General features: G+C 45.6%; 1 protein-coding gene across 2 annotated transcripts; it reads left to right on the plus strand.

Annotated features, from left to right (window-relative positions):
• Nucleotides 1-1,839: 1,839 nt before the first annotated feature.
• On the plus strand, nucleotides 1,840-27,805 carry P4ha3 (prolyl 4-hydroxylase subunit alpha 3). 2 transcript variants are annotated; one of them, XM_038314026.1, is made up of 13 exons: nucleotides 1,840-2,039; nucleotides 6,353-6,495; nucleotides 6,887-7,110; nucleotides 11,274-11,423; nucleotides 12,836-12,887; nucleotides 15,613-15,776; nucleotides 15,988-16,164; nucleotides 18,343-18,407; nucleotides 20,936-21,095; nucleotides 22,708-22,770; nucleotides 25,090-25,157; nucleotides 26,646-26,736; nucleotides 27,404-27,805. In XM_038314026.1, exons 1-13 carry the CDS (start codon nucleotides 1,840-1,842, stop codon nucleotides 27,578-27,580), a joined length of 1,734 nt encoding a protein of 577 aa, XP_038169954.1. In that variant the 3' UTR covers nucleotides 27,581-27,805. The 2 variants fall into 2 exon arrangements, with proteins under 2 accessions (XP_038169954.1, XP_038169955.1); XM_038314027.1 differs by having other exon boundaries at nucleotides 25,090-25,158; nucleotides 26,640-26,736; nucleotides 27,404-27,576.
• Nucleotides 27,806-27,935: the final 130 nt, after the last annotated feature.

Raw genomic sequence — 27,935 nt, forward strand, 5'->3', positions numbered from 1 at the left:
CTCAGTGCATACTCTGAAACTAGTATCACATTGATATGAAGACCAGACAAAAATAATTCGAAAAACTATAGACTAGCTTCTCTTATAATGCGACAAAATACTAGCAAACAAAATCCAGCAACATGTCAGTAAGAGTGTGCATCGTGATCAAAGAGGATTTATCTTAGCATGCAAGGTTGGTTTAACATGCAATAACCAATTTCTACAACACACCGTATTAAGAAAACAAGAAATAAAACCACACAGTCTCCTTAGTCGGGTCCCCTGGAACTGAAGTTAGAGGTGTTTGTGAGCCGCCTGACAGTGACCAGGGTGCAGAAAACCAAACTCAGGTCTTCGGCAAGAGCAGTACCAGCTACAGTTTCCTATCGCGTAAACAAATTATCACAAACTCTATAATAAACAAACTCTTGGCTTATAATAACTCGAATGTGTTATCCTACTGTCTCAGAATTCAGGCATCTGGAGTGATGTATTAGATTCTTTTCCATCACTGTGACCGGGTATCTGTGACAGATACAATGTAAGGGAGAAAAGATTTATTTTGGCCCATGGGGCCCATCATGAAAGGGAAGGTGTGGTGGCAAGACCTGCTCCATGGTGGTGGCTTGAACATGTGACAAACATCACATCACCCAGCAGACAGGTCAGGCCAGAAGCTGTAATTTAAAGCCTACCCTAGTGGACTATGTAAGCCCTGCTTCCCCAAAGCTCCACGGCTCACTTTCAACCAAGCACTCAAGAGAATGAGCCAGTGGGGGTACATTTCATATTCAAACCACAAGAAATAAGAGGAAGGTGTCACTGAACTAAAATTAAGGTGTCAGCAGGTACCCGTTCCTTCTGCAGACTGGAAAAGATTCCTCCAACCTTCTAACCTTTCTAGAAACTTCCTACAATCTGTTTCTCACAGACCATTTATCCGTTTCCAAAGCCAGCAACACAGCATCTTCTAATATGTCCGAGTTTGCTTTCGTCATCCTGTATCTTTCTGACTTTTTAAAAGGACCATGGCGGGGCTGGAGAGGTGGCTGTTCTTCCAGAGGACCCGGGTTCAATTCCCAGCACCCACATGACAGCTAACAACTCTCTGTAATTCCAGGTTCTGGGGTTCTGATACCTTCACACCAATCCACATGAAATAAAGTTAAATAATAAAATAAATAATAAAATAATTGTATTGAGACCTCCAGGGTAATCCAGGATGATCCAAAGATCCTGTTAGAATAGCACACCTTAGCTCATGAAGCCCTCTGCCCATCAACACACGACAGGAGGGTCCCCTCCTTGGTGCTCTCACCCAGTGCACAGTGATTACAGAACCGGACCCTGTGTTTGTGGCGGTTTACATTCCCATCTCCCCTTGTGAGGCGAGGGCTGCATCTGCACTTACCCACTTGAATGAATGAGTCAACGGCAAATGAGTACCAGGGGCAAAGAAACAAACAACCTAGTAAAATATAATGACTATACTTTTGTGTGACAATCCCAGAGTTTCAGCTTCTTTAAGCCTTCTTTCGAGCCCTCCCGCCCTGTCTTCTGTGGTTTCCTTCCCTCCTGCTACCGCACTTCTGTTCCCTTCAGGATCCAGTGGCTTCTTGTGGTTTTCGCGCCTGCCCCCACGAGGTATTCCCACGGTCGTAACTAGAGAATTCACCGCTCATGCCCTCTGCCTCAGTTTCCCCAAGCGTGACAGGCTTGGCGGGATCGGTGTGGTGTCGGCGGCCGGCAGTGGAGGGGCAGGAGGCGGCCGGGGGAGGGCGACGCAGACTGCGGGCGGGCGGGCGGGCCGGCCAGGGCGGTGCCGGGCGGGAGCGCGGAGGGACGCGCGACCCCGCGATGGGCCCCGGGGCGAGGCTGGCGGCGCTGCTGGCGCTGCTGGCCCTCGGGGCAGAGGACCCCGCGGCGGCCACCGCGCGGGAGGACACCTTCTCCGCGCTGACCAGCGTGGCGCGCGCCCTGGCGCCCGAGCGCCGGCTGCTGGGGACACTGAGGCGCTACCTGCGCGGGGAGGAGGCGCGGCTGCGCGACCTGACCAGGTGAGGGCAGCGCGGGGACCCGGGCTATCAGCATGGGCTGAGACCCAGTGTGACTTCCAGACCCGCGTTCTGTTCTATGCAGTCACGGTGCGGGGGGGGGGGATACCTCGTGAGAGCGCTCTCTCTCTCTTCGCTCTCTCGTCTCTACTCTCTCTCTCTCTCTCTCTCCCTCCCACCCTCCCTCCCTCCCTCCCTCCCTCCCTCCCAAACCTCCCTCCTCACCTCCCCCCCCCCTCCTCCCTCCCTCCCTCCCTCCTCCCTCTCTCTCTCTCCCTCTCTCTCTCTCTCTCTCTCTCTCTCTCTCACACACACACACACACACAAACACACATACACACACACACACACACAAACCGGGGTGTGCCACCCCAACATGCCCAAGTTGTCCAAGCTGGTACACTGTGAAAAAGCGTACTTGGTGATCATGGAATCCAGCTGAATCTCACAAATGCTGTGGCAAGTTGTGAGTGACCCCAGGCTTCCTGTCACTTTACCGCAGACACAGTAGGACGGTGAGGCGACCATTTCGGCTCTTCTTTCTCTTTCCACAGGTAAAAGGTCTCTGAATGTAAGTTGGAGCTAAGAGGTTATATGTGTGTGACAATATCTGACTCCAACATGGCAAAAAGCCGTTTCAGGCTAGGTAATACCGAGGGTAGCGTGCACAGAACACAGCTAATGTTATTTTCTATGCTGTCAGTAAAGTAGTGCCAAACATTAGGTTGTAAACTGTGTAAGATGTGGCACACACCTTTAATCCCACACTCAGGAGGTAGAGGCAGGTGGATAACTGTGATTTGGAGGCCAGCCTGGGCTACAGAGCAAGTTCCAGGACAGCCAAGGCTACACAGAGAAACCCAAATCTCGAAAACAAAAAACTAACAATAACAACAAAAAAGTGGGGCGCAGGATGCTAATCAGTGTCAAAGACAAAAAGGAATGCTTGTATGTGATGTCACATGCTGTGTGCTTTCTCTGCTTCAGACACTGAGAAGCCCCCAGACTATGAGAGGCAGTGGTTTCCACATGAATCCAATCGGCCCTACAGCTTGTCTAGACAGAGCGCAGGCAGACCATTTGATTTCTAGCTGTAGGTTTAAACGTCAAATCCCCCCCCCCGCCATGCCAACACCGGAACCCTCCCTGCTCTACTCAAACTGATGTTTATAAGAAATGGTCGTTCGGGACGGTCAGTTTCCTAAGAGTTGGCTTAGTCCCGTAGTCTGCACTTCAAAGCCGTCGGTGGTACTGATGTGTGAACAAGCATTTGTCTGGATGGCATCATCTAAATTGGTTGGTCACATTCTTACACTAAGAAAAAAAAAAAAAAACTCTAGAAACATGACGCAGGCTTGCAAAAAGCTAACAAAAGAGGCCTGTCTACAATGAAGGAGGTTGTTTTGATTAATTCCCAGTGTCCATTCTGTTACGTTCTGATGCCCACCCACGCTTGCATCCTCTGATATGTCAGGAACTAAACAGAGCCCACAACCACTCTGTCAGGGGCCGGTGTAAAGAGTGGTTCAGAGTCTAGATGCAGGAACTCAACAGGCCTCTGTCTGAATTCTTGACTCTATCCTTATTACATGTTTAAGCTTTAGTTTCCTGATCTATATACAATGATGTGATTTTTAAAAAGTAGCACTTATTCCCACATGGTTCTTGGAATGATTGAGTTCCAAGTAAAGTTATTTATCATTGTGCTTAGCATATAGAAGATTGCTGGACAAATGTTAACTTTTATGTCTGTTTAAGACTGGCTGATCAGCAGGCGATGGTGGTGCATGCCTTTAATCCCAACACTCAGGAGGCAGAGGCAGGAGGATCACTGTCAGTTCTAGGCCAGCCTGGTCTACAGGTCGAGTTCCAGAACAGCCAAGGTGCACAGAGAAACCCTGTCTCAAAAAAAAATAAAATAAAATAAACAAACAAATGAGATAGGTATAATCCCAGCCCTGGGGAGACTAAGGAAGGAAGACTACTGTGAATTTGAGGCCAGGCTAGACCACAGTGAGACCCGGTCTCAAATAATGCTTTTGAAACTGCTATCCTGTCAGCCTTCTCCACTAACTGACATTCTAACAGATTAAAAAAGAATTTTAAAAACTTCTAAATTCTTTTCTCAGATTATTATGAACGTTTAATTTTGTCAAACTCAATTTGATGTATTAGAGGCTATGATTCTGTCCAAGTCTTGCTCTAAAGCCCAGCAAAAATGTTTGCTTTTAAAAATGAGAATTCAGGCAGTTTCAGCTCATTTTTCTATAGTCTCAAGCTGATGATTTTATATAAGTTGAAATGTTATTTCTAAGGTCCTCAGCTTGTGGGGTTTTTTTTTGTTTTGTTTTGTTTTTTTTTTTTTTTTTTGCATTTCCAAATCAGGAAATGAAGTGGATTTGGCTGCTGGAGCTGCCCCTACCTGCTAATGCAGGGAAAGTGTGTTAGTTAGGGTCCCTGTCACTGTACAAGCAGGGCTCACAGTCAGCATGAATGTAGCCCGTCTCCAGCATATTTGTGTTCCTACCATTTAAAAACTACAAAGAGTGGAATTATTTCTGGGCTCAGAATGAAGCCTTCAGAGTGTCTCGGAAGAACGATGAAAAAGCCATTTCTCAATCTCAAATGAGAAACATGGAGTTGATAGAGCCCATGTACTGCGGTTAAATAGCCTACCCAGGATGCTTATTGCAGGGATTGGGCTGCAAATTTTATGTGCAGATTCGTGAAGGAAGGAATCTGATTTTCCACTCTCGGCAGCATTTGTTAAAGCAAAAAGCCATTTGGGAAAGTCTGAGGTTTGCTGTCGGCATCCCGTAACTCAGTCTCTGAAAAGGAGCTATTTGCTCAGAGGCTGGGCGTACAGCCAAGTTTTGCATTCCTAGCCAGCCTCAGATATCAGTCTATAGATTTTTTTTCCTTTCTTTCCTGTGTGGAAGGGGAAAAAAAAGTCAATATTTGACCACTGCATTGCTTGATGTGCTGCAGTGAAGAACAAACCCCTGGTCTAAAACAAACCAGAATGAGACGTGGGATGCGAGGAAGACAAGGTGTAGACAGCACTTTGATAAGATGATTAACGTGGAGTAATAGCCACTCCTGTGCCACACTTCTTTCCCTTTGGGCCTCTGTTAGTTTGGGTGCCTATTAAACATTTGTCCTAATAGGCAGTCTATAGACCCTAACGGGGAGTCTGTTTATTCCACAGTGGAAAAGGCGATGGGAGGAAATAGCAGGTGTAAAGTGGGAAGACCTGAAGAGGTCCTCTGGAATAGAGCAGCGTTGTCACCTCCCAGGACAGAGAGTTGGTTGGCGGCTGGGTCGGAATAAGTCTTAGGGCGCCTCCCAGCTCCTCCGTGTCCAGCTATCTTGTAAAAATGACTCTGTGCTCAGCCTCAGTTGCTCCTGGACTCTTGACTTTTCAGGCTGGACTTGGCTCGGACTCACACTTGTACACTTTTTTTCTGTCTAGCAGTTCGCTAAGTGGTTCCATATGGAGCCCAAGCGGGAAAGAACGGGCAGTAAAACTATCCCAGCACCTTGGAGGCTGGTTGGGATTTGGAACCCCAGAGAGGCAGCTCATGAGCAGCCCCATCTTTGCGATAGGAGACACCGTGGGACTTGACAGGCTTCTGTGTCTTGCTTGGGTCGCCCAGGTCCAGATTCTTGTTAGTTTGTGCTGACCGTTGGACTTTCTGGAAGCTTCAGAGCAAGTACATTGTAAGCATCCAGTAGTCATCAAAATATTTAAACACCTTTCAAGAAGCAGATCAGGTGCCTCTTCCAGGAACCTACCCCTCACCTCTGACGTCACAGCTTTGTGTGTTCACGGCTTTCTTAGCATAATCACATTGATTGCTATTTGTTTCATGCTTTTGCGTCCCTTCCAGACACTAAGTATTGTGCATAGGGCAATAAAGGAAGAAGAGAACTTTGTTCCTGTAAACTCTTTGAACTGGACCGTGTCTTACCTGTGTATCCATACATACACAGGTACCTATTTAGCATAGTGCCAGATATATTGTCACTAAACAGTGTACACGGACTCAGCCAGTAAATAAATGAATGACTTTTATGTACTTACAGCTTTCACGTCGTTTATGCTTGCCAGAATTTTTTAGTTGAACCATTTACATGGGTTGCAAGAGGTTCAGCATTTCCATTTCCACACCACCACCTCCCCATGTCTAAAGAAGTGAGGACTACAGGCAGGAACAGCTGTACCCAGCTCTTAATTTTAGCTGATCCCATGCCAGCTTTTCTGGGATGTAAAGGTTGGGTCTAGAGGCGAGATAATCCTTTATTGTTTCTTTCAGATTTTACGACAAGGTGCTTTCTTTGCACGAGGACGCGACAGTCCCTGTCGTGAACCCTCTGCTTGCCTTTGCTCTCATCAAACGTCTGCAGTCTGACTGGAGGAACGTGGTGCACAGTCTGGAGGCTGCTGAGAACATCCGAGGTAACGAGGAGGGTTGCGAAGTGTGGAGAAGCTTCTAGCTCCTGACTCAGCGTAAGGAGAGAGATTCTGCTGAGTTACAATGAGGAGTGACTAGGGATTATTTGTGTTTTTAAGTCCTTTAAAGTCTATAAAGTTGGTCCCCTTACGTATAACTTCATGATTTTAGATTGGAAAATGTCTTCACATCTGTTACCTCACTTGATCTCCACTGCAGTCAAGTAAAGAAGTGTGTATCTACCCAGTTATGTATGTGTATGTATGTATGTATGTATGAATGTATGTATATATGTATGTATGTATTTATGTGTAGAAAGTTGTGGCCTTCTAGTAGTTTCTACTTTAAACTTTTAAATAGTTTGGAGGCTGGGATACAGTCTTACTACTTTTACAGCCCTGAAGGATGGTTATGAGAAGGTGGAGCAAGACCTTCCTGCTTTTGAGGACCTTGAGGGAGCAGCGAGAGCCCTAATGCGCCTGCAGGATGTGTACATGCTCAACGTGAAGGGCCTGGCCCAGGGTGTCTTCCAGAGGGTCACGGGCTCCTCCATCACTGACCTGTACAGTCCCAGGCAACTCTTCTCCCTCACAGCGGATGACTGCTTCCACGTAGGCAAGGTGACATGCAAAGAGGACCAACTGCTCAGGTCTACCTTCTTACGGATGAACTGTGTCTCAGCTGTCTTTGTGTATTCCCTATGCTTGTGGTAAACCTTGAAAATTTGATATGGCTCCTTTTTTCAGAAGAGGAAACCAAGGTTCAGACAGGGTAGATCACTAAGACTGCATAACACAAAGTAACAGAACCAAATTTGAGCCTCGTCTTTTACCTCTAAACCCCATGCTCTTGCCATGGGAAAGAGAAATCATCAGATATTAAGACATTCTTGAGCATGTTTTTTTCTATTTCTAAAAAGGTATCAAGTATCCCAGGCCAGTGTTAAGCTTGCCAGTGTCTTCCTGCCTCTACCTCTCCAATGTTGAGCTCACACCACGCCCAGTTTCGGCAGTTCTGGGAATCAAACCCAGGGTCTCATGCATGCTAGTCAAGCACTCTGCTAACTGAGCTACATCCTTCACATATGAAGTGGTTTAATTAAACATGTCAGGATGTTGGACATAAGTTACATGATACAGAAAAAGTTTCTGTCCTGCCCAGTCCCGCAGTTGTTCAGTCCCACAGAAACATACAGAGGTTTATATTACTTATAAATTGTTTGGCCTATTAGCTCAGGCTTATTATTAACTAGCTCTTACAACTTAAATAACCATAATTCTTGTCTATGTTTAGCCATGTGGCTTGGTACCTTTTCTCAGTAAGGCATTCTCATCTTACTTCCTCTGCATCTGACTGGTGACTGACTCTGCCTTTCCTCATCCCAGAATTCTCTTAGTCTGGTTGCTCCACCTATACTTCTTACCTGGTTACTGGCCAATTAGCATTTTATTAAACCAATATGAGCTATAAATATTTACAGTGTACAAGAGCGTTATCCTACAGCAACCTAGGCTGTACACATTGTTATTACTTGAGGAAATTAGACCTCAGGAATCTCGCATAGGTGTATTTAGTTAATTTTTGGTCATACTGAGTTGTTTTATAATATACTCTTTGGCAGCCTTAGCCTTCAAAATGATTGAGGTAAATTATTATTATTATTATTATTATTATTATTATTATTATTATTTTGGTTTTTCGAGACAGGGTTTCTCTGTATAACAGTCCTGATTATCATGAAAATAGCTCTTGTAGACCAGGCTGGGCTCAACCTCACAGAGATCCACCTGTCTTTGCCTCCCAAATGCTGGGATTAAAGGTGTGCCCCACCACCGCCCAGCTTAATTAATGTTTTTGTTTTCCTTTCGAAGATGCTTCCTGATGAAAAGTGTTTCTTCCTGCCTGCCCACACCAAGTTCATTAGCAGATTTAACAGTGGACTTCTTGGGTCCCAGTTCCAAGCTTGGGGAATTAGTCTCACGGATCTACACACAATAAAGCTCTCTGCTTTCTGTTTCTCTCTGTGTGGTCCTGAGCAGAACCACAGCCCAGTCGTGCGCATGGCTAGTTCAAGCAGCTGGGTGCACAGTACCAGTAAATGCTTGCTAATGAAACCTCTTGACCATATGTTGAAAACTTTAAGTCATATACTGAAAATTTAGTAAGCCAACTTCCTGAAAGTCTTGCTAGAAATCCTTATTTCTGTATTTATTTGAAAGACAATGCATTTCAAAAGTAAGGGTGGTATATCGAACAACACCAAAAGCAGTTATAGTTATAAATGAGGTGGAATACATTTTCAAATTTGGTTATATTTGTTTACCAGTTTTTCCCTCTCCTTCCTACACCTTACTGCTCTCCGGTCACCAGTGTCCTTCACCAAGCAGGAACTGACCTGAGGTTGGCTTCTTCACTCTGCAGCTTACGCTTTGGGATGTTGTGTGTATTAGTAGTTCATTTAGAAGGATTTATTTACTTTATTTTGTGTGTATAAGTGTCTTGGTCAGATGCATTTCTGTGCACCACGTGCATGCCAGGTGCCTTCCGAGGTCAGAAGAGGGCATCAGATCCCCTGGAACTGGAGTTACAGATGGTTCTGAGTCTCCATATGAATAATGGGGATCTAACCCAGGTCCTCTTCAAAAGAAGCCTGTGTTCTTAACTGCTGAGCCATCTCTCCAGCCTGTAGTTCATTATCATTGATCTATGGTGTGGATAAATTGCAAACTGTTTATTTAGGCTCCTGTCGGTATATACTCAGACTGCTTCCTGTCTGGGCTGCCATGAGGAAGCTGCTATTAGCATTCTTTTTGTGTCCTGGGCTACCTATTTTATTGTTAATTTTCCTTTTTGTCTCACTCTGTAGCCCAGGCTGGCCTCAGCTTCCCACATTCTGCATGATATAAGCATCTGCTAATGTGCTCAGTGCTTAAATTTTTCAGCTAGGTTTTTGTTTCTGCCACCTGGCATTTAAATTTTTTTCTTTGAAAACATGTAACCTCATGCTTTTTGTATTTTGTTTAAAATTTCTGAATATTTACTTACTAGACATTTTGAAATGTTTGAAAGAATTCCAGTTATGTCAACCTACAATATTGTTAGAACTTGAAAATCCCCATGAAAATATCAGCAAAATGATTAGGACTGGGATGTAGGTCCCTAGCATACATGAAACTCTGGGTTTAATCTCCAGCATCACACACATATACATACATACCACACACATACACGTATATACCACATACTTACATACCACACACATATATCCATATATACCACATACATCACAAATACACATATACATACTATACACACATACCACATATATGCACAAATATACCACACATACTACATATACACATATACATATTACACACACATACTACATACACACATACCATATACACTGTCCCCACATACATAAACATCACACACTGCATGCACATTCCATACACACACCACATATGCACACACCACATATGCACAAACCATATATACACACACCATATATATATACACATACCACATATCCACACTATATACCACACATACCACATATACACATATACATACCACACACATATGAATACATATGCCATGCATACACATGCATACATACATCACACACAGGGATATAAATACACATACCATACATACCCTACACATGTACATATTCACACAACATGCAGTTAATTTGACAGGGAAAAAGTTAGGTTACTGTTGTTAATATTATTATTATTCAATTCAACCTTTTTCTTATTTTGTACAAATAAGAAATGTGTAAAGGACCAACAAGACAACACCCCAGGCTAAAGGCAGACTTGAGAAGGGAACCGCTCTATTGTTCGGCCTGCACATTGGCGGCATCTCTAGGTCCTGCCCTGATTGGCAGTCACACCTCAGTGAGATCATTTTGTAAGAGTTGTTCCAAGTTGGCGACCTTCTAATTCCATGTTGCTTCAGTATTGACTTCCAGGAAGTTCTCCCCAAAGGTCTGATGTTCTACTTAGCTGTAAGCTGGTAGGGAGACAGGAGCTGGGTCTGGTACAGGCTGCCATGTTTTGCTGAGCTCCAGCATTTAATCGGAACTGACCTGTTCAGCCACCACAGCATTCCAATGTCCGCCCTCATTACAGTGGCCGATGTGCTTTGTTGTAGTGATTGGTGTGTTCATAGCCTCCATGGATTCAGGGCTCTCAGGTGAAGAAGCCCACATGCTCAGTGACCAGAAAATATTGAATCAATTACATGAATTTGATTCCTCACAGAGCTTCCAATGATATCCTTCTAAGAACACATTCTAGACCGCCGTTCATGCTAGCCCCCAGTGGATTATGTAAACAGAAGGTTTTGCCGTTCTCTCGTCTTAAAAGGCACTTCCTCACAACCTCTGCTCACTGGTCTCCTTTTCCTTCTTTGAGAAAGGTCTGTGTAAGGTGCTACTCTGTAAATCTGCTGAGACCCCAAGTTCCTTCCTTCTCTATGCCTCCACAGTGCATTCGGCATTGTCCTTAAAGCCCTGGCACCATTCTGTCCCACAATGCACACACTTGAGTTCATCTGTCTGTCTTCTAGATCATAAATTTCTCAAATGCAAGAACCCCATTATCTCTCCATAAGTACAATGCCATATACTATTACTAGATAACAGATATTAAACGGGATCAAAATTAATTAGAAAGTAAAGTTAGCCTTGTGGGGGTCCAGAGGCCTCATCCTATGAACAATCAGGTGATTTATTTTCTGACTGTGGACTAAAGCTGTGGTGGCTGCGTCCCTGCAGGTGGCCTACGACATGGGGGACTACTACCACGCCATCCCGTGGCTGGAGGAAGCTGTTAGTCTTTTCCGAACATCTTACGGACAATGGAAGACAGAGGATGAGGCCAGTCTGGATGACGCCCTGGATTACCTGGCTTTTGCCTGTTTCCAGGTAGTGGGGTGATGAAACTCATTTTTACCACAGGCAGTACAATGTTCTACATCACTTTCTGGTTTGTTTCATCTTCCCGGGGGGGTACCAAATGTAAGGCCATTATTTTATTATCACCATAGATTTAATGTAAGTAAATCAAGCTCCTAAAAAATTCTTAAAGTACCAGGGCGCTCATAGAGGTGGGCTTAGAATCCACGTCTGAATCTAAGTCTAGAGTGCTAACCAACGCATGGACCACTTTGTGGTCTTCATCTCTCACTTACTTATTATAGCGGCAGCACATAGGTGTTTGAGGGGGGCCCAGTCGATGGAGGACACCCTGCCCTCTCACTAACTCGTGGCTCATCGCTGATAACATACCATAACGTTGCCACGAAGGGAGGAGTTTGATTATCCTCTCCCACCTGACACTGAATCCAGCTGTGACGCGGTCATTGGCTGCAGAGTTGACATCTTCATTCCATTGTACCAACCTGAGGCCTCCTGCAGCTCCCATCTTCCCTGGGTACTGTTGATCTGCTGCCTGCTGCGTCACACATGGACGTCCCTGCCCTAAGTATCGCAGCTTCCATCTTTCTGCATGACTAACCTCATTTCTCACCAATCGTACAGCCTCGAAAGTGCTTGAAGCGGGTGGGTTTTGGTGGTGTGGTTTTTTTTTTTTTTTAAAATCTCATATATTTTACAGTGCGATTATTATTGCTTTTATCATTAGAATGACATTTTAGCATGCTAAAAGTTTAAGGAATTCCGTTTCTGTATGTTCCTGTCAGCTGGTCAGTTTTCTGCAGCAGAATGCCGTCTTCCTATGTGGGATTCGCTTCCTCAGACTTAGGTACCTCAACCATGATGAGGCTGAATGGCTAGAGACAGCTAGTTCCTACACATCTGGCCATATTCATTTTAGTTTTTCTTTTGCTTTCCTCCCACTGTCTAGACTCTGGGAAGTACTAATCCTGGAGAATAAGAATAAACTGTATTTTGCTAGAATTTCTCAACTGCTCCTCTTTTTCCTCTTCCTCCTCCTCCTTCTTCCCCTCCTCCTCTCCTCGTTCTTTTTTTCCTTTTGGTGGTACTGTGGATTAAATTCAGGCACATACTCAACAAGCAATTCACCACCAAGCTATGCAGCAACCCAGCCACACTCACCCTGAGTTTTCTTTCTCCCTTGCTGGTGAGGGTGGTAATAACATATTGGTTAATAAGGAGATTTGATTTGTAACAGGGCCGCAAAAACAGCAACAGCACAACCCGCACACAACCCGCATTTCTAGCCCCTTGCCTATTTCAGGGAACCTTGTTATCTACTGCGGTAAGAATATTTCATAGTTTTTAAAACTAGTCAGTGATTTGAAGAGAAACTATCTTCATTTCGGTTGACATTTTCTTTCTTTTCTTTTTTTAATAAGGCAGGAAATGTTTCGTGTGCCCTTAAGCTCTCCCGAGAGTTCCTTCTCTACAGTAAGTAACACTAAGGAATACATTACCCATCTCACTTCTGCCCAACCTTTAATTCTTCTTGCAAGTGAAGTATAGTTTGTGTGTGTGTGTGTTTTTGTGTGCACGTGTGTGTGCACGCATGTGTGTGTATGTGTGTGTCAGTGCACATGCCCATGTTCATGCATGCCGAGACCAGAGGAGGACACTGGGTATCTTCCTTTATTGATGTCTCTTTTTTAAATTTAGTTTTCTTTTTGCTTTATGAGTATTTTTATATGTAGGAGTATTTTGTCTGTCTGTCTGTGAACCACTTGCATGCCTGATTCCTGAGAAAGTCAGAAGACATCAGATTCTCTGGAGCTAGGATTACAGACAGTTGTGAGCTGCTGTATGGGTGGAATCGAACCCAGATTCTCCAGGAGAAAAATAAGGCTCTTAACCGCTGAGCCGTCCCTGCAATTCCTCTACCTTTGATTGAACCTGAAGTCCACGGCTTTGTCTAAGCTGTCTGGCTAGCAGCCTCCTGAGCTCCCACGATCGGTCTGGGTGGCCATCTGGTGCCGGGTACCTGAACTCAGGCTCCCTTGCTTTCACCGCGAGCGCTCTGTGAGCCCCGGCCCAGGCCCCAGCGTTCTTTTTATTATTCCAATCTCGTTTTATTTATACACAGATCATTGAAAGGGGGAAATTCATGAGTTAGTTGGAAAAATGTTTAGGAGATGTCAACCTGCCCCTTTCCAACTTGTTCTTTTGACGGGAACAAGTTTAGAGCCAGGTTCTTCAGTGGCGGTTTGGAGACCCGGGTTTTGGAAGGAAACCCAGGAATGAATAAAGTCAATGTGCACTGTGTCTGTGGGAAGGGAGTGAATCAGAGGGCTGTTCACTTTTTCGGCTGTTTACTGAGAGCTATCAGTTCTTCCCCTAAAGCCAGAGCTCACTTGGCTATGCAGGCATCCTGCCCAGTCCAGCTTCAGCCCCTTCAGGGGATGCTTTATGTCAACAGCAAAAGGAGGAGATGCTGAGAAGCTCAGCTTCAAGACTTTTGCATAAAATTTTGATGACAGATGGATTTCTAGATTTTCCTTTAAGTATTTAGCTACTCAAATAAGATGTAAAGTCACTATTATCACCAAATGTTTAAGGGCTTCTTTTTAAATTTTTATTTTATATTTTATGTGTGTGAGTGTTTTGCCTGCATGTATGACTGTGCACCATGTGCATGCTTGGTGCTCATGGAGACCAGAAGAAGGTGTCAGGTCCTCTGGAACTGGAGTTACAGATGGTTGTGAGCTACCATGTGGGTGCTAGTAACGGGACCCACATGCACAAGCCCTGGTGGAGTGCTTTTAAACTGCAAATATTCGTAACTTTTAAATGAATCCACCTAGTGTGTTCGGCCCTACATTTCTGGGTTCTGTATCCATGAATTTAATCAACTTTGTATAAAAAATACTGTCTGGTCAAAAACAATAGTCTTTTCTGTCATTATTGTTCCATAAGCCATGCAGTGCAACAATGATCTCCTTACTTAGCATTTACATTATGTTAGGTATTATAAATAGAGATGATTTAAAGTATGTTAGTGGTGTGCATTAGTTTCTGCAAACACTATACTATTTTATAAACAGGATTTGAACATCTGTGGATTTGGGGAGCTAAAGAGATCCTGGAATCATCCGCCGAGAGAGAGCTCTAACATTTTTCCTTTCTGATACCTTGACAAAGAACAGGATATGGAAGTTACTCAGTGACCTGGAAACACAAGAGTAATTAGTAGTATAAAGAAATTAAGCGGCTGGAGTGGTGACTCTTATTGAAGCACTTAGCTTGCAAGCGTAAGGACCAGAGTTCGGACTGACTGAACCCCACATAAGATGCTGAGTGTGTGTGATGGCGGACTTGTAATTCCAGCCTTCAGAGGCAGCAGGGAAACAAGAGATCTCCAGAACAAGGTTACTAGCAAAACTATATAAATCCAGTAGCTCTGGGTTCAATTGAGAGACCCTGCCTCAATGAATAAGGTGGAGGAGCAATGGAGGATGATTCTTGACAATAGTGTCAAGCCTCTAATGCAGGTGCATCCTTCCGTGTGTGTGTGTGTGTGTGTGTGTGCATGTGCGTGTGTGTGTGTGCGTGCAGGCATGTGTGTTGTGCACGCGTGCATGTGTGTGCACGTGCGTGTGCATGTGCATATGTGTGTGTGCATGTGTTTGTGTGTGTGTGTGTGCCAGAGGCGTCCAGAAGAGGGTATCAGCTGCCCTGGAACTGGAGTTACAGGTGGTTGTGAGCTGCCTGATGCGGGCGATGGGTACTGATCTGTGGTCCTCTGAAAGAGTAGAAAGCACTCTTAACTGAGCCATCCTTCAGCCCCCTGGGAGGAATTCTGAGGATCATTCCCAGAGATCTAGTGGAGCTGAGAATGGATATGCTTCCAGTTCTCCAAAAGACAGGGAGCTGGGGAGATGGCCCTGGTAAGAGCGTCTGCTGCACAAGCATGAGTTCCTGAGTTTGGATCCTCGGCAGCCATGTAAAAACTGGGCATGACCCACAACACCCCCCCACACACACACCCTGCCTGTAACACCAGAGCTGGGCTTGGAAAGGGTGGGTACAGAGACAGAAGAAAGCCGTGGCTGGCCTCCTGCCTCTGCCTCTTGAAAGGTGGTTAAAGACTTGCCAGCACACCCTGCAGCAGGAGCTCTTGAGCATTCTTTCTGGAGCCACTATTTGTTCATCTCTCCCCCAGATCCAGGTAATAAGAGGATGGCCAGGAACGTGTTGAAATATGAAAGACTCTTGGCAGAGAGCACTCATCAGGAGGCGACTGGAGTTGTCATTCAGAGGCCCAACGTGCCCCACCTGCAAACCAGAGACACGTACGAGGAGCTATGCCAGACCCTGGGCTCCCAGGTGGGATCCCTCAGAGAAAGGGAAAGGGGCTGATTGGGTAGAGTTGGGATAATTTGAGGGGAAAACTGGTGCCTTAAAGGCAATACAACTTACCAAACAACTTCCAAGGGACTCAATTTTCGATTACCCCCCAATTCCAGTTTTTGTGCCGTGGCTCCCAGGAGTCTTGACCTTTCTTTTTTTTGCATCGACTCTTACTCTTTCCTTCCAGCCCACACACTACCAAATCCCCAGCCTCTACTGCTCCTACGAGACCAACTCCAGCCCCTACCTGCTGCTCCAGCCCGCCCGCAAGGAGGTCATTCACCTGCGGCCCTTTGTGGCTCTCTACCATGACTTTGTTAGTGATGCGGAAGCTCAGAAAATCCGAGAGCTTGCCGATCCCTGGGTGAGCATCCTCAATACCCTTTGTATCCCCACATGCCTGGAGAACAGATAGCTGGTATGGCAAGACTCTTTCTTAGGCCAGGAGTTCAAAATGCCAACCATTCTGTAAGGCCAGTCAGCAGCGGGGAAAACCATGGCTGTACTCATCTCTAGTGGGAAAGGATGCCATGCTAGCGGCGTGCTGGCAATATCTTCTTAGGGATGTAAGATATGTAGCTATAAACAGCTGTCAAAATCCAGTCAGGAGTGTGCTTGAGACCTGGATGTATCATTAGATATCAAGCTAAGCTCACAATCTAGCCAATGAGCTACAAGGCTCGGCCTGTCTCCACCTCCGTCCCCACAGGGATTACAGACTCAGCTCCACACCTGGCTTTTTATAGGAATGCCGGAGATCCGCAGGCATGTCCTCCTGCTCACACAACAGGCTCTTTACCAACTGAGCTATCTCCTAACCCCTTATTTTTATACTTTGAGAAAGGTTTTGTTGTGTTGCCCTAACTGGCCTCAAATTCCTGGTTTCAGGGGATCCTCCATCTCAGCCTCTTGAATGTTGAGTCTATAAGCAAGCAAGTGCCCACACTTTGCCTGCTTGAACTAATCTTTGAAAGTTAGAACTGACTTCCTAAATCCCTTGCTTAAACTCTTGAGAATTGACACAGCTCTGTAGCTTGACTGTTGCTGAATCCTTCCACTGTATCTCCCCCTTTCCCTTGACAATCCAGCTGCTTGTCTTTTCTGTAAACAGACCTCTCTCTCTCCCTCCCTCCCTCCTTCCCTTTCTCTCCCTCCTTCCCTCCCTCCCTTTCTCTCTCTCCCTCTCATCTATCTATCTATCTATCTATCTATCTATCTATCTATCTATCTATCTATCTATCTATCTATCTACCTATCTATCCTTATGTATGTATTTCCCTTCTCCCTTCTCTCTGTTCTTTCTGTCTGGAATGTGTGGAACATTCTACTCTTGACTTGTTTCAATCTGTATGATTGCAGCATGAATGTGGGCATTCTGGGAAGGCTTCAGGCTGCTCAGAAGAAGGGGCTGGAGACCTACCTCTGTACATCCATAGCAGCCCAGGTTTGCCATTACAACGCCATCAGTCTGTGAACAGAGACTTTGTAACACAGGGCCTTGCTTTAAAAATGAATGATTTGTTTGTAGACAATGAAAGGACTGTGAAAGAATTAGGTACAAAGTAATTCTGTAACGGGGTAGACTTTTTAAAAACATTGATTCGTCCTAGAATAGAAGAGCTCCTGAGAGTCCATTGCTGTGATGTGCCTATAGATGAGGAAATGAGTCTGCGAAACAGAACAGACTTTTCCAAGAAGTCTGCCTGGGTTAGCAGCAGGGGAGGGTGCTGGGGGGAGGGGGGCTGCTACGTCTGCAAAGGAAAAGGGCTTGGCTATATGCAGTTCACGGAGCAAAGGGTTTCGGTTGCATGTGGTTCACGAGGAAGGGTTTTGGTTGTACACAATTTATTGCTCCACCTCATCTTAACTTCTCAGAGACAGGGGAGAATGGGGGAGCTGGAGGACTTGGCTTCATTCTCTCAATTGTCCCTTTAACCATTTCTGAGCACCTCTCCCTGCCAGGATGTCCTGGCCCTGCAGAGGCTGACTCAGATGCCAGAGACAGAAGCAGACACAGCCTCGAGAACTCATTTCTCTGTCCCTAGAACTAAGAGTTTGCAATAAGGAGATACTTTTTTAAAGATGGCATATAAATGCTATATACAGATGAATTCAACACAAAATAGAAACAGTTAAATTAGTGACCTCAAGCCTGTGATTTTTTTTCATAAGCCTGGCGGTTGCAGCTTAACAGTGAGCTCTATAGGGTAGGGCTTTGCTTAGGACTCTTCAGAAGGAGCAGGGTCCCCCCGAGTGCACACTTTTGTGGTTGGATGTGTTTGTTTATTTTGAGAGACATTAAGTTTACTCTGTGCAAGCTCCAGAACTGATATGGTGATACGAGTCGAAACAAGAAATGGCTGTGCTCTTCCCCACAGGTACAAAAGCAATTCTGAGGTGCATTTTTGTGTCACACATGGAATACACTCTAAGGAGTAAGGGGCTGGTGATGGTTATGCTCTAGAGAGAGGCACGTCTGTGGGCGCAGTGAGCCACCCCTTTGCCCCAGAACCACCTGGTCTTTCTCTGTGCTTCCTACCAGCTCCAGAGATCCGTGGTGGCTTCGGGGGAAAAGCAGTTACCAGTGGAGTACCGCATCAGCAAAAGGTAGGAAGGCCCAGTGGCCTGGGGCTGAGGGCACAGCTGACTGCTAGGTCAGCAGCAACCTTTCTTGGGACGGCTAGCGAGCCTGTAGTTCATGTTGTAGGAAACTATTACGAGAGACAGTTGCACCCTGCCACCCCAGTGCCTTCACCAAAATGCTGTATTGTTTGGAGAATAACTAAGAAGTCACTAGGAAAAGGCTTGGAAAAAACTCCACCTCAGAGCAGAAAACTCACGTCTGGCACTACTTCCCAGAGTGCGTTCCTACACACACCTGTAATGTGTGTTCCTACACACATCTGTAATTTGACTCTGCAGACTCCACTCCACCTCCTGACTCCTAGACAAAGCTTTCTGAGCAACGTGTAGGCCACGGGCAAGAATGGACTCCTTGAGCCTGCTGGCTTCTCTAGGAGTAGGTTCCAATTGGCACCCAGTCCTATCTTCCCTATTCCTTCCCTCCGTTCCTACCCTCAGCTGTGTATTTGCACATTGAGTACAGGGCTGGAGAGAGAGTGAGAGAAGGAATGTCCATCACAGCCACATGAGAAAGTGGCATCAACCTCCCAGAGAAAGGCTAGACCTCTAGGCTCGTGTCCTTGTCCTCTGGGAGGGGACATGAGAGACAAAAACTTTGGTTCGCTTAATTTATTTTGTCTGGTACATTTAGAGACTGTGTGTGCTACATATTGCTGTGAGCAAAATCCCAGCAAGAAACAACTGAAGAGAAGGGTTGGGTTTTGGTGACTAGCTGGAGAGGATACAATCCTTTGTGTCCAGGAAGGACTTGGTGGTTGGTGGTTCCAAGGTGGCAGGAATGGGGAGTGGAACCTCTTAACCTTCTTACATCTCTGTGGAGCAGAGATAGAGGCTGGGGCTGGAAGGGGGGCTGGGGTATGATCCTCAAGACCCACCTCACAAAACAGCATTACCATCTGGAGACCAAGTGTTTAAATACATGCACCCGTGGGGAGCATTCTGCAGGGACATTTGAAAAAGCAGTTCTCTAAGCCCTGGAATATCTGCCTAGCTGTATGTGCACTGTGTGTGCATACATTAAACCCAGAAGCCAGAAGAAGGTATGGTACTCCCCGGAAGTTACAGACAGTTGTGAGTTGCCCAACCAGTGAGCCATCTCTCCAGCCTCTGTGCCTTTCTTCTTTGAAAGTAGTGTCTAATTTTTCCTGGGTATCTTTGCAAATCTAGGAGCATATAGTTTAATAAGTAATCTGAGCACAAAAGTATGTGGAACAAATTAACCTGTCAGGGTGTCACTGGCTGTGCTTAGAGAACATGGCCTCATTTTCCTAGGGGCCTCGATTCTGATTCTATTTCTTTTACATTGTAAAAACATCAACAAGATGTTCAGGAAGTGTCTGAACTGGGCTTTGACCTGTTCTGGCTTGCCCAAAGTTGAAACTCCCCTGAGTACAATATCTGTCACCAACACACCTTACAGAATATCTCCATGAGTGTTTCTCCCACAGATTTCTAAAATATAGAAGTAGATGTAATAATCACTCCCATTGATAGAGGGGCACACTGGCCCTTGGAGAGGTTAGAGGTTAAGTATTGACAGCACCTTGCAGAGATGAAGAACTGTTATTACTACTTTAGTTTCTTCCTCCCCCACTTCTCCTTTCCTTCCTTATCCCCCACTTCCTTTGGTCGAGGTATCAGGGTCTTGCTGTGTTTCCCAGGCTGCTTTTGAACTCCTGGACTTAAGCCACCTTCCCACTGTCCCACCTCAGAAAGCCCACCTTTCTGGGAGCCGGTGCACACCACCACACCCAGAAGTCAATGCTTTAAGTCTCCGCTGTTCTCATGGTACTCTGCTTCCTCTGTTGGAGCCGTCTTCACAGTACATTAGTTTTAAGGCTAAGGCTTTGTTATCTTCAGCTCTGAGTCACAGTCCTGAGTTCTGTGAGCTTTCACTGGGCTCAGCTCAGTTCTCGCCTCAGAGAATGTTAGCTGTGTTAATGTCGAAATAGGAGGCCACGCACACTGGTCTGACTCAACATGAGGGATGAGTAAGCGATTAGACATTCGTGGCTACTTCCCCCTAACTGACTTGATTTATTTGTTTATTCATACATTCGTTCATCCATGTGTCTATCCATCTGTCTCAGGGTTTATATTGCTGTGAAGAGACACCATGACCACGGCAACTCTTATAAAGGAAAAGATTTAATTGGGGTGGATTACAGTTTCAGAGGTTTAGTCAATTAGCATGGTGGGACATGGAAGCATGCAGACAGACATGGTGTTGGAGGAGTTGAGAGTTCTACATCTTGCCCCATGGGCAACAGAAAGTGAACTGTGTACCACACTGAGCGTAACTTGAGCAAAGCAGACCTCAAAGCCCACCCCCACAGTGACACACTTCCTCCAACAAGGCCACCCCTCCTAATAGTGCCACTCCCTTTGGGAGGTATTTTCTTTCAAACCACCACACCATCTATTCAGTCACAGACGTCATGTGGTCATGCCCAGCACCAGAAGACTGTTGTCCAATCCTTGCTGTGTTTTAGCGCCTGGCTGAAGGATACGGTTGACCCAATGCTGGTGACCCTCGACCGCCGCATTGCTGCCCTCACAGGCCTCGACATCCAGCCTCCCTACGCAGAGTACCTCCAGGTGGTGAACTATGGAATCGGGGGGCATTATGAGCCTCACTTTGACCACGCCACGGTAACGATGGGATCAATGGCCAGTCTTCTGGGGTAGGGAGCCAGTGTGTTCTTCTTCAGTGCAGAGATCTGGAGGGGCTCTCAGAAAAATACTAAGGAAGAGCCTAGCACAAAGGCTTTGGTTTCCAGGATATTTGAAAGCCTTGGTTTCACCTGATTACTGCATACACTGTCTGCCACCACCTTCCTCTCCTCCAGAATTTGAGTGGAGAAAGAATACAGGCTGTAATAAAATCTCCTACTTCCCTTGGGGACTTTTTCATGAGGATTGTCCTCAAATCCCTCTCCTTTCTTTATAATCTCAACAACTCACCATATTGCCAGTAGCAAATATGTTTGAGGAATAAAAGAACCTCCCCAAGAGGGCTTCATAGTCAAATCATGGAAATAGCACAATGAAACCTATGAATACAATTAATACGTTGATATTTTTAAAATGAGGAAAGCACATGAGATATACAGGTGACCAATAAACAAATGAAAAGATTCACAACATCATGGGGAAAAAGACCTCCCTGCAACTGATTCATAGCTCCAACTTTATCAAGATTCCAGGAACTTTAAAAGTAGTATTCAAGTGACTGGGAAGACGGTTCAGGGATCGTGTATGCCGTGCAAGCATGTGGACCTTGCTTTCAAATCCCTATAAACCACAATAAAAAGCAATCAAGCCATAGTAGAACAAATCCGTAATCCCAGTACTTTTAGGACGAATGGGAGGTAGAGACAGGAGAATCCTGGAAGACTTTGTGCAGCTAGTCTAGCATATTCAGCAGGCAAACAACAAAGATCGTGTCTCAAACAAGATGGAAAAGGAGAACCTATGACCAAGATTGTCCTCTGACCGCCACTTGTGCACTGTGGTTTACACTTAGGCACAAATACACACATGCACACACTTCATACATGTACACACACACACATGAGAGAGAGAGAAATGAGTACACAAAGAAGGAAGCCATTCACAAAAGACTTCATATTTTATGATTCTATTTACATAAATTTCTAGAAAAGAAAAAACACAGAGACAGAAAGTAGATAACCAGGTTTTGTGGGGACATGGTTGATTATAAACCATTATTTGCAGGTGGAAATTTCTAAAACTAGACTATGGGCAAGGATAGGCAACTGTTAAAATTTGCTAAAATTCAACTAATAGTATTTACAGTGAATGAATTCTTTGGTATGTAAGTTATATTTCAGATTGTTCCTTGATTAAAGAATGAGTGTGTACCTTGGGCAAACTCTCTGGAACACCAATCTTATGATTCAATATTTCTCTAAGATAATCATCTTCTATAATATATTTTCTTTGTTTTACAGAGAACCTAAAGCACAGACCCTCTTGTCTAATTTTTCACCTTGACAATTATTTGTTTGATTTGTATAAAATTCATTCATGTGCATATCCAAAAAAATTAATGTCCAATTAAACAGTATATTGACTAGTTGGCAGCAAAGGTGAATACACACTCTAGCTGGTGTGGTTGAGGGCTATATGCTGTCCTAGGCACCCTCATTTTATCCCATTGTCTGTGCTAATGGCAAATCTTGGCTTTCCCTCTGGTATCATTTACACAAAATAACCAACATCTGCTCTATTTCTGCCTCAGTCGCCAAGCAGCCCCCTGTACAGGATGAAGTCTGGGAATCGAGTTGCAACATTTATGATCTATGTGAGTCTCGCTCTAAGAGAATCAGGGCTTCTTACTTATGTGGTTAAGTGGACTATTTTATCATATGAATTTTCAAAGTGATTTCATCTGGTACTGAACACAAAAATCTCCAGGAATTTTCTAAACTTCAGACAGCATTATTTTGTTAGGCGTAGACATAAGGGATACTAGACAGATTTCTACCCTTCAAGAGCTTGCAGTGCGAAGGTCAAAATATGACCTTGCCTAGGCGGTGGATCAGGGTAGGGAAAGCCAGGAGACCATGGGGCTTTCACAACACAGGAAAAGGATACAGCTGTCTCCCACCTTAAGGTCTCTAAGCCTAGTTGGTAGTGAAAAGTATGGATCAATCCATGAGCCTGTGGATCTGTAGGAGAAAGAGCAGACAAAAGAGCAGTTTAGACTCCAAGAGGGGAGAGTGGGGAGATAGAAAGTCTGTAAGTACCTCTGATAAGCAGTGGAAATCTTCCTCCTGTCTCCTGTAGAGTCCACATCCTTAAATTAAACACTAAAAGTGATCAGTTGGCATCTTCTCTAAGTCCATACCCTGGTCCCACAGGATTCAGTCCCAGCCTTCATCAACCTTATTATCCTTCAGATGATGAAGTTTAGCTTTATCTACACAAACTCATTATATTCTAATCATCTGTCACTTAGAAGAGACTATTAGAAGCAGTCATTTATTGGGGAGTTTTATTAATGCTTCTTGGTCTTTGGCTAAAATCAAGCGTAAATGAGACTCACTACTATCAGTGGAAGGGTCAACATGCTAACTACAAGGGTTCTGAATAGCACCCCAAGACGAAGGCCTGTCTTCAGGCTCCTCGTAAGAAGAGACACTCTCTGGGCAAGCTCTCTTCCCCGAAGGCTGGTTCTGATCTCCACAGCACAGCCAGGAAAGGCTGGCATTCAATATTATCTCCATGTTAATGATTTGAATGTGTTTCCCAGGGGCCCAGTTGCATACTTCCTGTAGCAAGAGAATGTCATCTAGAAAGTGTTATAGAACTCTGTGCCTGTCACTGTTTCCTACCAAGCAAGTATGGGAAAGAATGTATGAGGCCAATCAGTGTTGCAGGAGCTAAAATAGGCCCAGTTATGCCCAGCCCCTGCATCTTTACCTTGATATAGATGTCAGTAGTTTCCCAAGACAGTTGTCAAGGTTTGTAGAAAACACAAGCAATACAGCGGGGAGAGAATAACCTTTAAGAAGTGAAGAAAGAGGAGGACTGAGTAGAAAGCCAACTGGCTAGTGATTTTTCTACTCAGACTGGACGTATGATCATGTCAGATATGACAGTTTTAATCATAGGACTCTGATCAGAACCAAGTGAGACCATATACTTGTAGAGACTTAGTATAAAGCCTGCCATAAACGCCAACTATTTATCAATGTGATCTGTGACTGTATGTGTTAAGATGATGGGGGCTGTTATTTTTAATACTTTTACATATTAAAATGTTTATATTATTATTTGACAGTAATAAAAAAATCCCTTTATATTAAGGAAATACATCCAGAACTGAGATTGTTCTGTCAGTAGAATGTTTGCCTTGCACAAAACTATGGCAGAACCTATGTAAAAATCTAGGCTTAGAGACCAGTGCTGGGGAGACAGAGATAGGCAGATCCATGGGGCTCAGGGGCTAGCTGGCCTAGCCCCCTGGGCAAGTTCCAGGTCAGAGAGAGAACTTGCTTCAAAAACAAGGTGGACAGTGTCTGAGAATTGACCCCTGAGGTTGGCTTTTGGAGACCTAAGAACTGTGGTTAAAAGTGATTTTTTTTTTGTTTGTTTGTTTTTTTCAAGACAGGGTTTCTCTGCAGCTTTAGAGCCTGTCCTGGAACTAGCTCTTGTAGACCAGGCTGGTCTCGAACTCACAGAGATCCGCCTGCCTCTGCCTCCCGAGTGCTGGGATTAAAGGCGTGCGCCACCACCGCCCGGCTAAAAGTGATTGTTAACTACCAAATGGGTGCTGGGAACCAAACCTGGCCTTCAGCAGGAACAGGTGCTCTGAACCGCTGAGCTATCTCACCAACCCCTACATGTGATTTTTTAAAAGTAAATAAAAGTTTGAATTTACTTATTATAGCCCTCCAACAAGATGCTAGCCAGAAACAAAAAGAAGGGAGAAATTCCAGAATCTCGTCTAGTGGTTCACTAAATTTGGAAGTTGGGTGAGTGTCTTCTTAGGATTTCTCCCATAACTGAAACAAGGGAGCCATGCACACAGTCTGTGCAGAAATGACATCTAAGTTCACAAGCACATGACAGAGGACTATCAGCCTCTTAACTCTGGCTTCTTCCTCTTGCATGATAGCTGAGCGCAGTAGAAGCTGGAGGAGCCACGGCCTTCATCTATGCCAACTTCAGTGTTCCTGTGGTTAAGGTGAGCAGGGCCTGGCCCTAGAGGATGTGGCTGTAATGTTGTGTGATGACGAAGCACTTACCCCTCTCCTGCAAGCTGATGCCTGGGGAGATCTCGTTCTGGAATCCCAAAGACAATCTCCCATTCTGTCACAGTTAGGGTTTCTATTGCTGTGAAGAGACACCATGATCATGGCAGCTCTTACAAAGGAAAAGATTTAATGGCATGGCTTACAGTGGGACATGGTGCTGTACAAACAGACATGGTACTGGAGAAGGAGCTGAGAGTTCTAAATTTTGGTCCATAGGCAAGAGGAAGTGCTCTGTTTTACTGGTTGTGGCTTGAGTATATATACCTGCCTCCACAGTGATACACTTCCTCTAAGGCCACACCCACTCCAACAAGGCCATGCCCACTCCAACAAGGCCACACCTCCTAATAGTGCTGCTCCCTTTGGGGGCCATTTTCTTTCAAATCACCACAAACCCTATCGCTACATGTGTTTGTGATCCTATCTGTTGTTTTATTTCCATGTCTGTTGCAAGTAGATGATGACGGGCCAGTCTTCCTTGTCACTGTGGGCCTTCAGAGGTTAAGAACTCAGAGTCACCCTCAGATTCTCCACAGTAACTAGGTCCCCACAGAGCTAAGGCACTAAGGACTCAGAGCATGGCTCAGCACCCTGTCCCTAGAGCTCACAGAGAATAACAGCCATGAGGACACACAGCAGTGACTGCTGTGGCTCTCCAGAGAGCCAGTGCTGAGAAGTTTGGTGGGTGATCATTTCTTCCATGTTTCAGAAGGACCAAACATGCCATTAGTAGTTTGGGAAGGAAATGAATTAGAGAGGCCGAATCTAAAGCCCTGAGCATGTGGTGCATCCTGAGCACCCATAAGCGTAAGCAAATGAGGAACGCCCAGGGTGTGGCCTCATTTCCAGTACCTTGACCAGGCTCAGTCTAGTCTAACGGCCATGGCTAAAGGGACTTTAGGGGGTAACTGAGGAAACAGTGCATGGGAGAACATAGGCTATGGGGTCAGAGCACAGGGACTTGATGTCAAGGTCTCAGTGGGAGGAGGACTGTGTTGTGCTTGCTTTCAGCTGTGTGTGGGATGTCTTCGACCCAGTGGGTCTAGTGGGGTGTCTGTTTGCAGTGACCCTACGAGCCTGTGCTTGCCTGGCTCCTAGCATTTGCCACATTACCCTGTTCTGCTCTTTCATCTCTGTCTTGTTTGGGCTTCCCAAGAGCAGAGCTGGATGTGGCTTGTCTCCACATGCCCAGGCCTGGAGCAGAGCAGGCTGTGAGGCAGTGACCCACACCTGAGTGCCAAGTTTCACCCTCTTGTGCTTTTCAATGCCTGCTTGCTCCAACTGCATGGAGGTAAAAGAGTTTCCTTATTTAATGGTTTAAGTTCTGTGTCCTTATTCACATGTCTACTGAAAGTCCAGGACTCTGGACTTACCCCCACCCCCTTCCTGGGGCTGGTCCTCTCATTTTCAGAACGCTGCACTGTTTTGGTGGAACCTGCACAGGAGTGGGGAGGGAGATGATGACACACTTCATGCTGGCTGTCCTGTCCTGGTGGGAGATAAGTGGGGTAAGGCCTGTCTTTGTGGGTGAGAGAATGGGCCGAGAAGCCATAGAGTGGGTGGAGACAGCAGAGCCTCCCTTCTGATCACCAGGGACATGACAGATTGGCAGTCAGGTGTCCCTGCAGAGTTTGTGGGTCTGTGAAGAGCAGGTGTCGGCAAAGGGTAATAGGCCTAGTCAGGAGGCGAGGAATGCCTTCCCTCCCTCTGCATCAAGGGAAACACTATCAAACCTGCTGCTGCCATTTGTCTCTGGAGTGGTTAGGTAAGAAGCCATAATAACAGCAGCAGAGGATGGGTGGACCCCTTCGTGGTGGACGGACATGTTTGTTGGCACGTGTCCGAGAGCACCTCACTCTGAAGCTAGAGAGGAGAGTGGAAATGACTGTCACATTGGCAGGGACACCAGGAGACGCACTCCCTTTTGCCCAGGAGTGGCTTCAGTTTCACCGGGGCTTTTAGAATGGTGAATGACCCGAGTGCCACATGTGTGAAAATCAGTCGTCCTTTAGCAAGATCTGCTAGAGGATTTCTGGAGGACGATATACGCGTGGTGCTGGAAGCAGCAGACTGTGCACAGTTGGGCCAGGACCAGGCTAGGCAAAAATGGCAGGCACAGACAGCCCTGTGGCCATCTCCTTGTAGAGCTCCCTCTTCCTCTCTGCCCCCCTCCAGTGGCCAACAAGTGGATACACGAGTATGGACAGGAATTCCGAAGACCCTGCAGCACCAACCCTGAAGACTGAAGCATTGGCAGATGGCAGCTTGTCAGTCAGAGAAGCCAGGAGACCAAGCCACGGGCAGAGAGGAGCGCAGCTTCCTGAAGGAAGGCCTCGTGGCAAGGCCTTATGAGTGGAAGCTAAGAGATGCTTCTACCAGGAATGCTCCCCGACACTGCCCCAGAATTTGCATTTGGTTCTACTCCAGCTGTGAGACTTAGAATGGACGATACAAAGAGGTCTGAGATGTTTTTAGTGCTCAGAAGCCCTTGGGAATGAAACAGATGAACTCAGTATAGAACACTTGTTTAGCATGTGCAAATACCTACCTGGGTTCTGTTCACTAGCACTGAACACATGCTACACACACACACACACACACACACACACACACACACACACACACACACCACACATACAAACGCACACACATACCATCTGGAAAACTATTGGGCTGCTCCTGCTGGAGCGTCTGACTCTGAGGTCTC

The sequence above is a fragment of the Arvicola amphibius genome, chromosome 12 (genome assembly GCF_903992535.2).
Source record: "Arvicola amphibius chromosome 12, mArvAmp1.2, whole genome shotgun sequence".
Classification (NCBI taxonomy): domain Eukaryota; kingdom Metazoa; phylum Chordata; class Mammalia; order Rodentia; family Cricetidae; genus Arvicola; species Arvicola amphibius.